At 39.7% G+C, this 16,991-nt stretch overlaps 1 protein-coding gene across 1 annotated transcript in view; it reads right to left on the bottom strand.

The window, feature by feature from the left end:
* LOC307186330 (vomeronasal type-2 receptor 1-like) overlaps positions 1-16,991 on the bottom strand; it is a gene marked incomplete at both ends in the record, with an annotated part of 65,136 nt that overhangs the window by 30,175 nt on the left and 17,970 nt on the right. Inside the window, 1 exon segment of the mRNA XM_079921397.1 lies at positions 1,647-1,700. Coding sequence (XP_079777523.1) covers positions 1,647-1,700 — 54 coding nt within the window.

Raw genomic sequence — 16,991 nt, 5'->3', positions numbered from 1 at the left:
TGCCACAACTACTGAGCCCGTGTGCCACAACTACTGAAGCCTATGTGCCCGCGCTCCGCAACGAAGAGTAGCCCCCACTCGCTGCAACTAGAGAAAGCCTCTGCACAGCGACGAAGACCCAATACAGCCCAAAATAAATAAATAATTTATTTTTTTAAAAAACCCAAAATATCCCTGATACAGTGAATTATTTTTTAAATGGGACATACTTACTTCTCACCACTGTGTCAATCACAGTAGATATACCAAACTATTTTTTAATGAGGGGGTGCATTTTTACTAAAAATATGTATAGGCCTTTCTATTTTACCTTGCTAGGAAGATAACCTTCAGAAGCTCCAATGAAGGGTGAAGAACAAGTTAAGTGATTCCACTGATGAAATATGAGTGTACTATACTGTGACAAACTCTGGTTTTCATTTTATGTTATTAAAGATTGAATCAGTGAAAACTTCTCTGATAAATAATGAACTGGCTCTAAATAATGTAGCCATGAGCAAAAGTGCTTCTTTCCCACTTCCCTTTGCTTCACTGTAAGAATGGAAAAGAGTTAGAAGGTCCAGGAAAGAGCTAAGTACAGACTGACTGCAATCCTTTCCTTTTGCCAACATACAGTTTATCCACCCCTTTAGTGCTATTTCAAATATGTAGCATGAAATATGACCAAAGGGAAGGAGTTATGATCAGTAAAGATTTAGTTGTATAAGAAGTTGCCAAAATTTTTACAGCATGCGTTTGTAATTATAATTACCACGCAACATCATGGAAGTGATTAAGATATGATGTAAAATGCCCAATATAAAACTGTGTCCATGCTATTGCCACATTATGAAAAGATTACAGTTGCATTTATATAAAGGGCTGAGAAAGAATATATGGAAATGAAAGGAAAGAGCTGCTTTGTTATGGTAGTAGAACAGTGTGGACAGAAATTTTCCTTTAATTTCTGGCATTCTTTTCATATCAAAAGTGTGTGTGTGTTTCACACCCAGAAATATAACCCATGTTTGCTTTTCTTACAATGGATTCCTTGCAAATTCAGATTATCAGTCATGGATCCCATTTCTTGACATGACAGTTTTTGGGATGAGGGGGGTAGGGTAGAAGCCTTCCAACTGGAGGAATCTTGCTTATGAACACTAGCTCATAAATAAATCGGCATTCCAGCACTGTGTATTTTCACCTGGGGAGACTTCAGTCTAATGACAATTCAAAGTAAAGCGGCAACACTGCACAACTCTACATCATGCTTCTCAAACCTTAATGTGTACATGAATCATCAGGAGGTCTTGTCAGAATGCAGATTCTGATTCAGCAGATGTGGGATGCAGCCTGAGACTCTACATTTCTAACAAGCTCTTAGATGATGCTGATGCTGGTGGTCCACAGACCACCCTCTGAGGAGCAATGTTCTATATCATATAAAACCTGTCTTTTTTCTTTCTTGTTGCTAAGCAATCCTAGAATGTCTACCTCAGAGAAATTGAGGCACAGAAACAGCAAGTACCTATCCTGAGTCAAATAAATAGTGTCAAAGTCAGGGCTGGCATCATGGCTCCAGTTCCAGACTCTAATTCCCACACCCACCACTCATTTACCCCCACCTCCTACAACTGATGTAAAAAGAAAAAAAAAGAATGTCTTACCCTTCACATTTCGCTGATACTGGCTCCAAAATAGACTCGTTTGCTGCAGTGGTCCTGGAATGAATAGGAAACAGTCCTCCAATAACAAGTGAAGGGTTTCTGGCACCTACATACCCATTCATGTCAAACTAGCCCAGCAGCTGACAGGTCTGTCCTTCCTCTTCTTTGCCTTCAATGCCCAATTCAGCCCATAAAAAGGCAATCAGTCCTAGAACCAAGCATTTCTTTCTGCTAGCCATTTTAATAAGGAGAGTTTGGGAGAAATGACCAGTGTTAAAAGTTTTAACGAGGTACCTTGACAGAGCGTTCCAGTGAGCATGTGCATGCCCCATCACAGGGGACTCAGCTTGCCACTACTTGCTACCTAATTGTCATGCCTCAATCAATCACAGAGCCTCACACTCACCTGCAATTTATGCATCTGCACTAGGAGCTGAGTAATCCTTTTGAAAAGAGCCTCATAAAAATCTCTTTTAGGCTTAGCAATAATATATCATGACAGAATAGCAGATTCTGAGTTTAGAGTCTTTCACTTTGTAGAAATTGTCCCTTTCTTGTTTATCAGCCTCATTCATTCTCACTTCAGCCAGCCCTGTGGGAGCTGCACTTGCCCCAAAAGTGCAGAAGGGCATTCTGATTCATCACGAAGTATAAAAACAGGAGACTTCAGGTCAAGCTCTTTCCTTAGGGGTATAGAAAAAGTTGAATGGAAAACCATGGGGGATTTGGACTAGAAGACATCATTTTGAATCTGTGTTCTGCCACTTGTATTAGTGTGATGGTGGGAAAGTCACTTAATTTCTATGCCTCAAGTTTCTTATTAGTGACTAGGATGATAATAAGCTGCCTAGAAAAATTCTGTAAAGCCCGTAAGCGTTCAAGGAATATTTTTCATATGCATCATTTTCTTTCATCTCCTCTTCAAGGTGAAGTGTCGCCCTCAGCTCACGTGGCTGACCTTGTCACTGGTTCAGGCACAAATCCCTGAGAATTTCTGGGCTCCTTCCTCAGAATCCCCTCTTGTGCCTTCTTGCTTGGCCCCTCTCAGAGACGTCTTCCAACGTCTCTCTCCAGGTCAATTCATCATAGATTCCCAGTCACCTTCTTTGGCCCTTCTCAAACATCCCCCCTGGGAGTATAAATTCATAGAGTATTTTCAGAATGCAGTCCAGCAATATGTATCAGGAACGTGAAAAATGTGTATACCCTTTGATCATCTGATTTTACTTCAAAGTATTTATCCCAAGGAAGCAATAGAGATCCACATAAACATAATGCATAAGAATATTGAGTACAGTTTTATTTATAATAGTGAAAAAATTGGACGAACTAAATGTACACAGTAGGGAGTTTCTAAAATCAATTACAATCTATTCACGTGACAGAAAACAAAGGAGCCATTTGAATCATGTTTTAGAAAAATAGTTATTCACAACATAAAATTTCAATATGCTTGGGACTTCCCTGGTGGTCCAGTGGTTAAGAATTTGCCTTCCAATGCAGGGGACACGGGTTCGACCCCTGGTCAGGGAACTAAGATGCCACATTCCGCAGGGCAACTAAGCCCGCACACTCTACAGCCCGCGTGCCACAACTAGAGAGACCTGTGCGCCGCAAGGAATATCCCACATGCCGCAACTAAGACCCGATGCAGCCAAATAAATAAATAAATTTTAAAAAAATATTTCAATGTGCTTAACACAAAGATAAGAGCTAACAAACCAGTGTATACAATCTAAATTTCTAAACTTTACCAATATATTACAGCTCTCTTTCCTACACATATTTCCATTAAAAGCACTAGAAGAAACCACTGCAAACTGAAATAAAAAGAAAAAAAACCCCTTTTCCTACTGTTTTAATGAACCAATGTTTTTCATGCTTCCATGTTCATTGCCAGCCCAGACTGACACCCATGCAGTACTTTTAGTTAGTTTTTGGTGGTAGATTATGGGTGATTTTAATTTTCTTCGTTATACTTTTCCATATTTTCCCACATGTTCTACAATATTCTTGTACTTCTTTTATAAACAGAAAAAATACTACTGTAAGAAAAATCCCCCCCTGTTTTACAACTCCTCCACACATGCACATTCCACTGCAATCCCCTCTACACACGAACACACACAGTTACTCCCCTAATATCATCATTATCAGTCACCTGGGTCCCACCAACCCTTCCACACAAAAGTCATTTCCTTTACTTCTCCACTGAAGAATTTCCAGTACATATTTGTTGGTTAAGTATAATCTCTACCTGACTCTGGGGAATCCCAGAAGAGTGCCTCCCATTACCACTTCACTGGTGGAATTGCAGGCCCACACCACAGTCCCCCATAGCTGACTAGACCTTCACAAGCGAGCTAGTGGGTGGCATGCCCTTGGCCCCTGATTGACATCTGTCTGTCGATTATTTGACTAGTCTTAGTTTTCTAATATAAGCATGGTCCACAGATTCCACTCTCAGTCTTTAAAAATGATACTGGGGTTTCCCTGGTGTCACCGTGGTTGAGAGTCCGCCTGCAGATGCAGGGGACACGGGTTCGTGCCCCAGTCCGGGAAGATCCCACATGCCGTGGAGCGGCTGGGCCCATGAGCCATGGTCGCTGAGCCTGCGTGTCCGGAGCCTGTGCTCCGCAATGGGAGAGGCCACAACAGTGAGAGGCCCGTGTACTGCAAAAAAAAAAAAAAAAAAAAAGAAAGATACTGAAATGACTTAAAGAAAAAGATGGATTACCAGGAAAATCTCTTCCCAGATAGGCTCCAGAGTCTGGCTTCATCCAAACAAAATGGCACTCTGGATGACAGACCATTCCTCACCAATAGCCTGAGAACCCCTCTCTTGAGCTGAAAAGGTTTAGTCCAGGGCTTTCTCAGAACTACCTGGATCTATTCCTCACTCATGTTTGCTCTTCCTTTTTACCAGAAGGCAGCTGTTTCTAAGCAATTACCCTTCTCATTGCCAAGGGCTACCCTTGCACAAAGATATGTTTATTACCAAAGTTGTTTTGTCTTAATCCTCTGGGCAAAAGCTGCACTAGGCGCCATAAAAATCATTAAAATTGATTAATTTATACAAATAACAAAAATTAGCATTTTATACTGTACAAATTGTTTCCACATGCATCGTTCTTCCTCTAGGTCAGGAACTGGATTCAGTGTTGATGAGGCTTCTGATTTGTGCAGCTGCATCTGGTATCCAATAATTCCCAGGATGATAGTATATTTTGCTGGGGCCACATGACTACATCCTCCAAATGTAGTAGAATTCATCAAAGATGAGGCGGAGAAGAGGAAAAACATCATCTGTGCTCTTAGGCAGAGCATTTTTATTAAATGCACAGTGATGGATGTTCAACACCTCACCTTGCCCTCATGACACCCTATGGGACTGGTTTTCTTCTGTTCACTTTACAAATGAGTTCACATGGCTAGTACGTGCAAACATGCAGATACCAAAGCCTATGTCCTTTCTGAGGCCTTGAAGTAGAGAGACAAGACACAGACTGAGTCTGGGAGGGTGGGCCCTAGGTCCAGCTTCTTCGCGGCCCAGCCCTCTCCATCTCTCTGGACTAACCGGCCTTTCCCAGGGTCTATGGTGCTAAAGGAATCAGCGATGTTCTGGTTTGGGGGTGAGCCTTTCGAGGCTCTGTTCAGTGATAGCCTAACAATATGCTGTCAGAGGAAGCAGTAGCAAGTTGTTAACTATCAAGGTGAGATTGTTTACTCAATAATACTTTGAATCTAATTTTTATTTCCATGGGGCTCTGATTTCAAGAACCCCTGATCAAAGCAAAAGACATTAGAATGTTGCTGCCAATGGCCACGGGTATTTAGTCCCACGTGTCACACCCAGACTCTTAGGTCTGAGTCTGTGCACTGCATGTTTTCACCACCCTCTCGCAGACTTGTTTGATCCTTGCTGTTCTCCCAGGGCCCTGGCGAAGGTCAGGTTCCCTTCCAAGAACAATAACACATTCTGCCCAGGCTTGTCTCTGCCTTCAAGCAAAGGAAAACACCTGAGCCCCTAAAGGTTATGAGAACCATCTTAATAACAAAGCCTATAAAAGTATTTAAAAGCTGTTTACATGGTTTCCAGGAAAAGCTCAAACTCCATATCAACTGCAGGGGAACACTGCTGCAAGTTTCAGCAAAGCCCCAGCACGACAGCAACCACAGTGAGTTCACTGTGGATTTCAGTCTCGTAGTCAGGCTCAGCTTGTTAGATATCACTTGGCTTTTATATTCCTCTCTGTCATTCCCTTACCTTTATAATCATTTAGAATCCTGGGTAATACTCATGCCACAGCATCAGATGAATGGATACACTAATCTACTCCATTTTCTTATTTCCCATGCAGAGCTGTCCTTCTAAACAGTCAAGGAATGAACCAACACTCAGTTACATGTGTTTAAATTGCTGTCTTTACGATACACATACTAGTTGGGTCTTTTTGTGGGTTTTTTTTGCAGTACGCGGGCCTCTCACTATTGTGGCCTCTCCCGTTGCGGAGCACAGGCTCCGGACGCGCAGGCTCAGCAGCCATGGCTCACGGGCCCAGCCGCTCAGCGACATGTGGGATCTTCCCGGACCAGGGCACGAACCCGTGTCCCCTGCATCGGTAGGCAGACTCTCAACCACTGCACCACCAGGGAAGCCCCATACTAGTTTTTTAAATGTATGTTTCCAACAGTTAAAAATTATTACCTGTATTGAATTTTGTGATATTATGACATTATGGCTTACCTGAAAGAAGACTAAAAATAAATCAGTTTTCATAAGTGTATTGTTATATGAGGTGCAAGTTATTGATGAGAGAGGCCTGGAGATGTATAAGAAGCAGGCTTTTGCTTTTTTTTTTTTAACACGTCAGTACTAACCACTTGTTGCAGAAGAGTCTCCTGTGTGTCTCAATAGAGAAAGCCTTCAATTATAGCCAAGGAGAGAGACACTCAGACACCACAGGCATACAAAGTTTTAAACGGCTGCCTTGCTGATTTAAGAAAGCCACAGGTTACTATCTCTTCTGCTCCTTCTATTTTCAGGGAAATAACTCTGACAGCCTGATTAATGCCCTGCCTCTGAATCAGCTGACTCAATAAGCAGCAAACTATTAACATTCAGAAACAACGCATGCTTTCTCCCAGGATGCATCACCTGTTACATAGCTATAGTGAGCTGTGGCTGCAACAAAAATGGTGAAGATGGTAAGCAACTGACTAGAGCTGGGAAACCATTATCATAACAGTCTTCTAGAGAACAAACATCTACTTTTAATAAAATCTGAAACTGAAAAATCCTGACCAGCTTTAACTCTCATTTGAAAAATTTAGCATGCCTTCCTGCCCTCCACTTTGGCCCCTTTCTAATCCATCCCCACACTGAAGGAAACTGACCATGTCAACCCTAAAGCCACTAAAAAAAATGTTTACAGCTTTACTGAGATATAATTTATATACCATAAAATTTGTCTATGTAGAATGCACAATTCAATAGTTTTTACCATAGTACAGACTTGAGCAGCCATCATTACAATCTAATTTTGGAACATTTCCATTATCCTAAAGGAATCCTCAATTCCAGGACTTCCCTGGTTGTGCAATGGTTAAGAATCCGCCTGCCAATACAGGGGACACGGGTTCGAGCCCTGGTCCAGGAAGATCCCACATGCCACAGAGTAACTAAGCCCGTGCTCCACAACTACTGAGCCTGCGCTCTAGAGCCCGCGAGCCACAGCTACTGAGCCAGCGTGCCACAACTACTGAAGCCGGCGCACCTAGAGCCTGTGAGCCACAACTACTGAGCCAGCGTGCCACAACTACTGAAGCCGGCGCACCTAGAGCCCGTGCTCCGCAACAAGAGAAGCCACCGCAGTGAGAAGCCTGTGCACCACAAGGAAGAGTAGCCCTCACTCGCCACAACTAGAGAAAGCCTGTGTGCAGCAACGAAGACCCAACGCAGCCAAATAAATAATAAAATAAATATATATTAAAAATAAAAGGAGACCTCAACTCCCAGTCTTCTGTCACGCCAAGCTCTAGGCAACCACTTAAATCTACTTCCTGTCTGTATAGATTTGCCTATTCTGGACATTCCATTTAAATGGAATCTTACAATATGTGGTCTTTTGTGTCTGGCTTCTTTGACAAAGCATAATGTCGGGAGGTTTATTCATGTTGTACTTTGTATTAGATTTCATTTTTAAAATATCATTATTAAGATATAATTTACACACCATAAAATTCACCCATTTATAATGTACAATTCAATGGGTTTTATTATCCTTACAGAGTTGTGCAACCATCAGCAAAATCTAATTTTAGAACATGTTCATCACCGCAAAAAGAAACTCATACACATCAGTAGTCACTCCTCAGTCTCCCCCACCATCATCCCTATCCCCAGACAAACACTAATCTATATTACTGCTGATAAAGATGTCTCTATTCTGGGCATTTACATAAATAGAATCATATGTGATCATTTTACTAACTTCTTTCAGTTAGCATAGTGTTCTCAAGGTTCATCCATGTTTTAGCATGTTATCGGTGCTTTATTCCTTTTGTTTACTTTTTATTGCCAAATAAAATTCTGTTGTATGGATATACCACATTTTATTTGTCCATTCAACAGCTGATGGAAATTTGGGTTGTTGCCATTCTTTGGCTGTTATGAGCAGTACTGCCATGAACATTCTTGTACAAGTCTTTGTGTGGACATATTTTTAATTCTTTTGGGTAGATATCTAGAAGTGGAATTGCTGATATGGTAATTATATACTTAACATTTTGAGAAAGTGCCAAGCTCTCTTCTAAAGTGGTTGTATCATTTTACATTCCCTCTAGTAACGTATGATGGTTCGGATATCTCCACATCCTTGCCACTACTTGTTATTACCAGTCCTTTTTTATTATAGCCATTCTAGTGGAAATAAAGTGGTATCTCAATGTGGTTTTGATTTGCATGTCCCTAATAGCTAATGACTCAAAGAAAGCTATGTGTTCTTCTAGATACTTTCAAATGTTAACTCTTACATGTATGTTTATGATCCATTTTCAGCTGATTTTTGTGTATGGTATAAGGTAAGCTCTAAGTTCATGTTATTTTTTTTAATTGTAAATAACTATTTCTCCACCATTTGTTGGAAAGACTATTATTTCCCCATTGAATTATCATGACCCCATGTCAAAAATCAACTGACCATAAATGTGAGGGTTTTTATTCCATTGGTCTATGTGTCTATCCTTACGTCAATGTTGTACTATCTTCATCATTCTAGTATCTTCATTACTGTAGTAAGAAATCAGGAAATGTAAGTCCCCCGACTTTTTCTTTTTCAAGATTGTTTTAACAATTCTGGGGTCCTTTCCATTTCCATATGAATTTTAGGGTCAGCTCATCAGTTTCTGGGGGAAAAAAGTGGAAATTTGATAAGGATTGTGTTAAATCTGCAGATCAAGTTGGGGAATGTTGCCATATTAATGATATTGTTATCTGGGGACTCAGCTCATCTTCAAGGGCCCTGCATCTGGCTTAAGATAAAAATCCATAAACAACAGGCTTTACGAGGTCCACCTTGATCCAGCCCCTAGTTAACTAACCAGATTCCTCGTTTCAGCAATCCCCTCCCACTGCCAACTCAAAATACACCACTAGCCACATAAGCCTGCTTTCAGTTCCCTAATAGCATAATGTTCTCTTTTATCTTCAGGTCTTTCTTCACTCATATACACACCTCCTTCCCTGTGTTTTTAGGAGCTTTTTCCCATATGTCCCATCACCTAATTCATGACTATTCCTTCAGATCTCAGCTCATTTTTCACTTCTCTGAGACTTGTATCCTGAGATACACAGGCCCCACAGTCTACCTCACTTGTCTTTCCTTGTACTTACATGGTGGACTTTAGGTTACTTGATAGAAAACAGGTTGATCAAGACTTCAAACTGGTTGAAATATCTTGGTTGACATGGATACCAATGAACACTGGTCCCTATTTCAGGCAGTATTGGGAATTTTGGCAATTTTACAACTGTTTGTATGTCTCTAAACATTTTTATCACTTTTCATAAAATTTTCAGGGTTTCTTTTTCCTAGTATTTTCCCCAGACTATTCTACCAGCTTATACTATTTATATATTTTGTTATTGGCTGGATAATTGCCCCTCAAGATGTGCATGTCTTAATTCCTAGGACCTGCAAATAGGTTACATTATAGAGCAAAAGGGACTCTGCAGATGTGATTAAGTTAAGGATCTTGAGATGAGGAGATTATCCTGCATTATCCAGGCAGGCCCAATAATGTAATCACAAGTGTCCTCATAAGGGGAAAATAGGGGGAGATATATGCTGAAGAGAAGGCAAAGTGACAGAAGCAGAAGTTAGAATGCTGGCAGCCTCTGGAAGCTGACAAATGCAAGGAAATAGATTCTTCACTCAGAACCTCCAAAAAAGACCAGCCCTGCTGACATCTTGACTTTAGCCCAGTGAGTCTGTTTTCAGATTTCTGATCTCCAGAACTGTAACAGAATAAATTTGTGTTGTTTTAAGCCACGAAATGTGTGGTAATCTGTTACAGCAGCAATAGGTAATAGTAATGAGTTGGAAATAACCTAATATGCAACGAAAGAACGTTGGAAACAACCTGGATATCCAATAAGAAGGGTTAGTTGGAAACAACCTAAATGTCCACAGGATGGAACTGGTTATATAACTTCTGATAATTTTCAAAAGATTAAGTGTGATTTGATCAATTTTTTAATAAATTAAAGGTGCTCTAGAAGGCTATCCATCCAGTTATTAAAGTGCATAGAATAATGAGTACTCTTTGTTTTGTTGTTTTTTTGTTCTGGGTTTTTATTGTGGGGTTTTTGTGGTGTTCCTGGGTGGACACGAACAGATAATGGGTATTCTTTATGCTAATTTTTTTATCTGCAATGAGCCTAAGGCTGCATTATTTTTGTAATAATAAGGGAGAAAGGCAAGAAAATAATCTTAAGCAATGAATGAAACAAGAAAATAAAGGGAAGGATTTAGAAATTTTAAGAGCTTTACTGGATTTGATTTCTTAATTTTTAATTTATATGCATCCAGCTTTTCCTATATTATTTGTTCAACATTGTTTTCAAGAACTTTTCTATCTTATAAATTGGTTGAAAATGAGTACTTCTAACCTCCAGTTCATATTTTATATAGCTTTTGTATGTACTAGACATATCATATTAGAACCTCTGTTACAGAAATGGGTATTTATGTGCCATAAGATACAGTGCCTGCCTAGAAATGGTCATTTAGATGATGAGAATCAACAAAACTAAATAAAATAAATTTAAAATGAAATAATACACAATAAAAAGTTGAATTTTAGGAGAATAATGAGGTAGTATTTGATAAAACCATACACCCAGCTTTGCATGTGCTTAGGTATTTATCCACAACAGCATCTCCCAACTATCAGTTCAAAATATACCAGGTAATAACAACAGTAATAGCAATGGTGTTAACAATAGCAATAATAGTTTTATATTCAACAGTATATTTGTCTCATTGCTCACCAACCCTTGCAAAAACTATATGCAACAAATACTGTTTTACTATTATTTCCATTTTGTACATAAGAACCTGGAGCTCAGAAAAGTTAACCAATATTCTCAAGGTCCCAAAGTCCTTAGCAGTGTCAATGAATTTTCTAGTCAGTGACCTGCCCAGGGGATTACACATATCCCAACTGCCTATCTGTCTTTAAGAAAAAAAAGTGGGAGGCATTACCAGTAGCTCCCCCACTCCATTGGGGATTTCCAATGAGGATGAAAATGTGACCAGAGATTGCTGAGTGACATGACATCTGCTCAAGGCTCAAGGAATTTCTAGTGCCTGAGGGGTCATGCCGATCAGTTTATTTTTAAGGGAAGTAGGTTACTGCTCAACTTGCCAGAAGTGACTTCTAATATTTATGTCATACATCAGTATGAGATAGCAGAATCAGAATTTATAATAATTCAAGTGTGCACTAAATATAACTTTATTTTCCACAACTGCTCCCATCGTGCTCCAGCTTGCTCTGGCTCCATTTCTGCTGATGGCCATTGAGATAGAGTTGGGATAATGTTGGGGAGGAACACTTGACCCTGCCAAATAAAGGTAAGAGCATCTTTTTCCATTTTTAATGCTCTGTTAAGGTAAAGAACCAGTATATTTCTGATTTAGAATCTTCATTATGGTGGTTCCTTTCCTCTTAAGGAGTCTCCCTGACCAAATCTTCTTCCCTCTTGGTTGAAGTGAAGTTCACGACAAGGTGGGGAAGAGCCTCTGGTCCATGTGCCGTCTTCTGGGTCTTTGTGGGCCTCACCCCACTTGTCATTGTTGTGGCTTTCATATTGGTACCCACCAACAACGTTGTAGACCTCTAGTCATGCCTCCATTCACAAGGCCCTGTACTCTGTGACCTCCTTTCCATGACTCCAGGCTGCTTCTAATCTATTCGTCCTCTCAGCTTCCAAATGCCTCTCCACTTCACACAGTCTGCAACTACTTGTGACTCTCCAGTGTATGATGGTACAGGCCACAGGGAACAGAGACACTATTTTAGGCCCATCCATGGAAACACCTCTATGTAACATTCACTTCTGAATTGAGCCCATGCAGTGGTGCCACACTGAACAAGGTACCATCACAAACCCAGGCTTCCCTCCACAGCTTACAGTATCTCCAATCGAGACACTCTCTGACAGGCCCAAACCTGTTTACATGTTTAACCACACCCAACCCATGTTCAACCCTAAGAACAGGAAGAGCAAAGAAACTCTTATCTGGCCCTCCTCTTTTTTTCAGCCCCCTCTTCTCCTAGTACCAGAAGGACTTCCTACTTACTTTCCCTTCTGGAAACAACTTTCCTTATGTCATAGCCTCCTTCTTACCAATCTCATGAGCTTCTTTTTACAGGTGAATATCTTTTCCATTTCTTGGCATAAAAAGCCTTATGATGTGGCCCTGATGGTAGAAGGACCTCAGAAAAAAAACTAATTACCAAGAGGCAAGTGCATTAGGAATTATTTTTTAAATAGCCATTTCTTATCCCTTTTCCCTCATTTTACCCAGGAAGCTGCTCCAAGGGCTCCTCCTTAGAGAAGCCTTCTCTTACCATCCACTGAATTGTGTCCCCCTCAATTCATATGTTGAAGCCTGATGCCCAATGTGATGATATATGGAGATGGGGCCTTTGTGAGGTAATTAGGGATAGATGAGGTCATGAGGCTGGGGCCTTCATGATAGGATTAGTGCCTTTTAAAGAAAAGACACCAGAGAACTTGTTCTCTCTCCTCTTCTACTGTGTAAGGACACACAGTGAGAAAAGGGCCCTCACCAGAACTGAATCACAGTGTAACCCTGATCTTGGACTTCCAGCCTCAGGAACCGTGAGAAATAAATGTCTGTTGTTTAAGTCAAAAAAATCTATTTCTTTACAATAGCAATGGTTAAGTGTGAAGCTCTTTCTCCAGGATTTAGAAGCCTGGCTCTAAATGCATAACCTTAGGCAAGTCACTTAACTATTCTATATTTGTCTTCTCATGTGTAAAAACAGAGACAATACTAAGCTTGTTATGAGGATTAAGCATGACTGTGAAATAGCAGGTGTGGCACTCAACACAGGCACTGGCACACAACGAAGTGCCTAGGTAACATCAGAAATTAACAATGTTTCTTTGTCCCTTAGGTATTAAGGTAGTTATTCACTCAGGTTATTAAATTTCATATAAGAAATTCAACATAAACACTATTCACATTGTGAACAGCAGAAAAGGGACCCTAAACAAACAAAGGATACCCATTATTTTCATTTCCTACAAAGTCCATAAAATTCTACCTCTGTGTTTTAGATTTCCTTGCAGGAGGTCATTGCTGAGCTGCCTGACTAACCTTAGATGGCAATGTTGCTTTGGGTAGAATTCATTAAGACCTTGAAAAGTGGTAGACTCTGGCTTTCTGAGAAAGGGCGTAGTTCAAATCAACCCAACAAAATCTTAGGTGAAAATGTAGGGTCTGTCACACACATGCACATTAAAACCAACCAGAAAAGGTGTTTGCACATTTTAAATGATCTATTTAATACTATATATTTTATAGCATTGAAAATGTTTCTTTTTATACTTTAATAAATGTTATTATCGGCACATAGTTTTCTGTGTACAATTGTTAAGTGTTCAGTAATATCTGATTATTGTGGTTTAATTGTCAAAGTCACTTCTGAATGCACTAGAAGCATTTTGAAACCTGGCTAAAATCAGTTATCTCGTTGTTCAAATGCAGGTCAGTGAAACAAGCTAATACATTCCTAGGCTCACAGTCATGCTCTCTAATTAAACTTTATTTAATCACAAAATGTTATCCCATAACTGCCTTGAACCAAATGCAATTCTTTAGAAACTACCATTATGGAGAGATGTGGGGAACAAAAAATATTTTAATTTAGTGAGATACATATAATAACTTAAATTGGGATACGATAGTCCTTTGTTCATTGGTTCATTCATCCAAACTGTGGTTGAGAGAGCTCTTCAAAACAAGCCAGATTTGTAATTTCAATAACTCACACCAGAAAGCATAATTTTTCCATTTTCCTCTAAACCTAGCAGTCTAAATAATAAATATGTGTTTAACTTAACTAAATATCCAAATGATATTTCTAGGTTGCCTGGAATATAGCTGCTCTTATAAATATAAATTACTACCACCCTAGACACTATCAGAGTCTTATTTATAGTATTAATTTTCACCATCTGTGAAGAAAGGGCTTGCTAAGCAAACCTCAGACTAGTCCCTACGGAATTAAGAATGTGTGGAGCCTAAAGCAAGGAGACGCTATAGCATTTAGAACCAGAGGCAGAACTGCTCCCCTGGAGGGTATCTGTCTTCATAATTAACACAGTCTACTTCTTTGGTTTTGCAGAGTCTACATTTGAGGAAATGTGAACAATATGCTAAGAAAAATGTTTTGAAATTTTGGGGGTAATTCTTTCAAAACAAAGGAGAGGACCAGAAAACACTTTACTGCCCCTCCTTGAGTCATAGCAACTCCCCCTACCACTGGGACATAAGGATACTGTCCCAGTGCAGCAAATAAATACAGGGAAGAATCTGACTGATACTACCTCCAAAATGTCCCTCTTATTTTATTTTAAATTTTCATCTTATTTCCATAATCAGGAGGAATTCTGAATTTCCTTTCCCTGTTTTGGTAATAAATTTGTTTGGTTTGGTATGAAAGAAGAGTAACTAGTGCTATTCCCTTTAAAAATTACAAAATCTCTCTTCCAACTCTCTTCTCTTCCTCATCCTTTTCCCAAACTTAAAAGTTTTCATTTCCAAATAAAACTCCATTAATTTTCATTATAGACACAAACATTAGAGCACCCAATAAGCACAACCTTGCAGTGACATGAAAAATAGCAAAGAAATGACAAGGAAAGCATGGGAAAAGGAGGTGAGAGAAATAAACTCCCTTAATTTTGTTCAAAGGGATCAGCTGAACATAAGCATGTTTTTATGACTCCCTTCCTATTAACTTCTCCTCAACAGTCCCACTCCCCTTCCTGAGACAGGCTGGGACCTGGGCCCCTTGGCTGCAGTGCTTGCACCTGGACAAACATCTCCTAGAGCAACAAAGAAACTATAAGGGACTAAAAATAACTGCATGCATGTGCAGTTGGGGCAAATCCTGGACAACAAGATACAAAAAGACCAAAAAACCCAACTACCATTTCTGAAGAGCCAGGAGCAAAAACAGGGTACTGCACATGCCCCCTGCACTCAACACCACCAAAGGGATGGGCAAAACACCTCAGCCACCCCTCAGGCCAGACCCCATGGACACACCCCTACCCTCACCCCATATAAGGAACCAGCTTGCCCCCTCCCCCAGTAAAACCTTGCCTGAATTTCTTAACTGGCCTCTTATCAATTTCTACTGATTGGGGAAAGCCAAGAACCCTGGTCGGTATCAGACTCACAGCTAACCCACTCCTGGTTACAATTAAATCAGATTTTTAAAGCTTTCTTCCATTAGGGAATGGGGCATGTGTGTGCCCATGTACGTGTGTGTGTGTGTGTGTGTGTGTGTGTGTGCGTGCACGAAACAACTTTAAAAACCCAAGCAAACAGATGTGGATAATCTTATATACAGAGTAGAAAGAAATTTTAAAATTATCCTGTTTATCATAATAGATACTTGCTCTCTGCTCCACTCCAGAAGATAAAATGGAAAATAAAAGCAAATTTAAAACCATTCACTGATAATTATGTCATTAACATGTTCCTGAAATCAGTGAATTATTTTTTACAGTTCTTTTGGGTTGGTCATTTATCACCCAAAATATAAATATCAAAATAAACTTATGACAAATTCCCTTTTCTCTTTTAAGACACATAATCATAAGTACAGGTCTTGGGCAGAAACACCTGACTTTTAACAAATGTTATTCTGAGCTGGCAAGAAAAAATGTGAAAACTTTAAAACAGGCAAGTAAGATGAGTAGTGTCCTGTCCAGTGAATAATTATGGGTGTGTCTGCCTTTCATTGTCTTTGAACTATTTCAGTTAATGTAGATTACTGGTAGCAGGCAAATGTCTCTCATTCATAGACTGTAAATGAATTATCTCAGGTAGAGGTGCAAATTGATTTCCCTCTCTCCAAGAAACCGGTTTTACATTTATTAAGTAAATTCAGTTCAGCATTCCTAGTTGTCTATGTGTGTCTGCTCTTTGAATTCTCTTGAACTGGTTATACATCTTACTGGTTCTCCCATTAATTAATGAATCAATTAAAAGCATTGATATCTTTCATTTTATATTTGTATAAGAATCATGATTTTTTAGCTTTTAATCAAAATTATCTTTTGAACAGGTCCAAGACACCAATACCATCCCCTTCACAAAAGTGAATTTTGAATTTCCTTTCAAAACAAGGGAAATATTAATTCTAAAATCATCCCTCAGGGAGCATCCCCAGTGGCTAAACACATGTTCCACCACCACTGCCATTTCTTATATTGTTTCATTTTTGTTCTTAATAATTTAATTGAAAAATAAGTTGACTCATAAAATTTCAATAATATATGAGTGTATTAAGCAAAGAGTAATGACTTCTCCCTAAACCCTTAGGTATCACTTCCCAGAAGTAACCAGTGTTAATAGCTGACCACTCCCATTTTTACCTGAAGTGAAGATTACGTATATAGACCCAGACCTTACAGAAAGGAGATCACAAGACGGTAAGAGGGAGGTAAAATGGATAACATTGCCTTGGTGTTGGGGAGGGATTCTGGTCCCTGGATGTCAAGTCAGGAAACAG

Source organism: Stenella coeruleoalba (genome assembly GCF_951394435.1).
Source record: "Stenella coeruleoalba genome assembly, chromosome: 5".
NCBI lineage: Eukaryota > Metazoa > Chordata > Mammalia > Artiodactyla > Delphinidae > Stenella > Stenella coeruleoalba.
The sequence above is the reverse complement of the archived record's forward strand: the minus strand, read 5'-3'. Positions and strand labels throughout refer to the sequence as shown.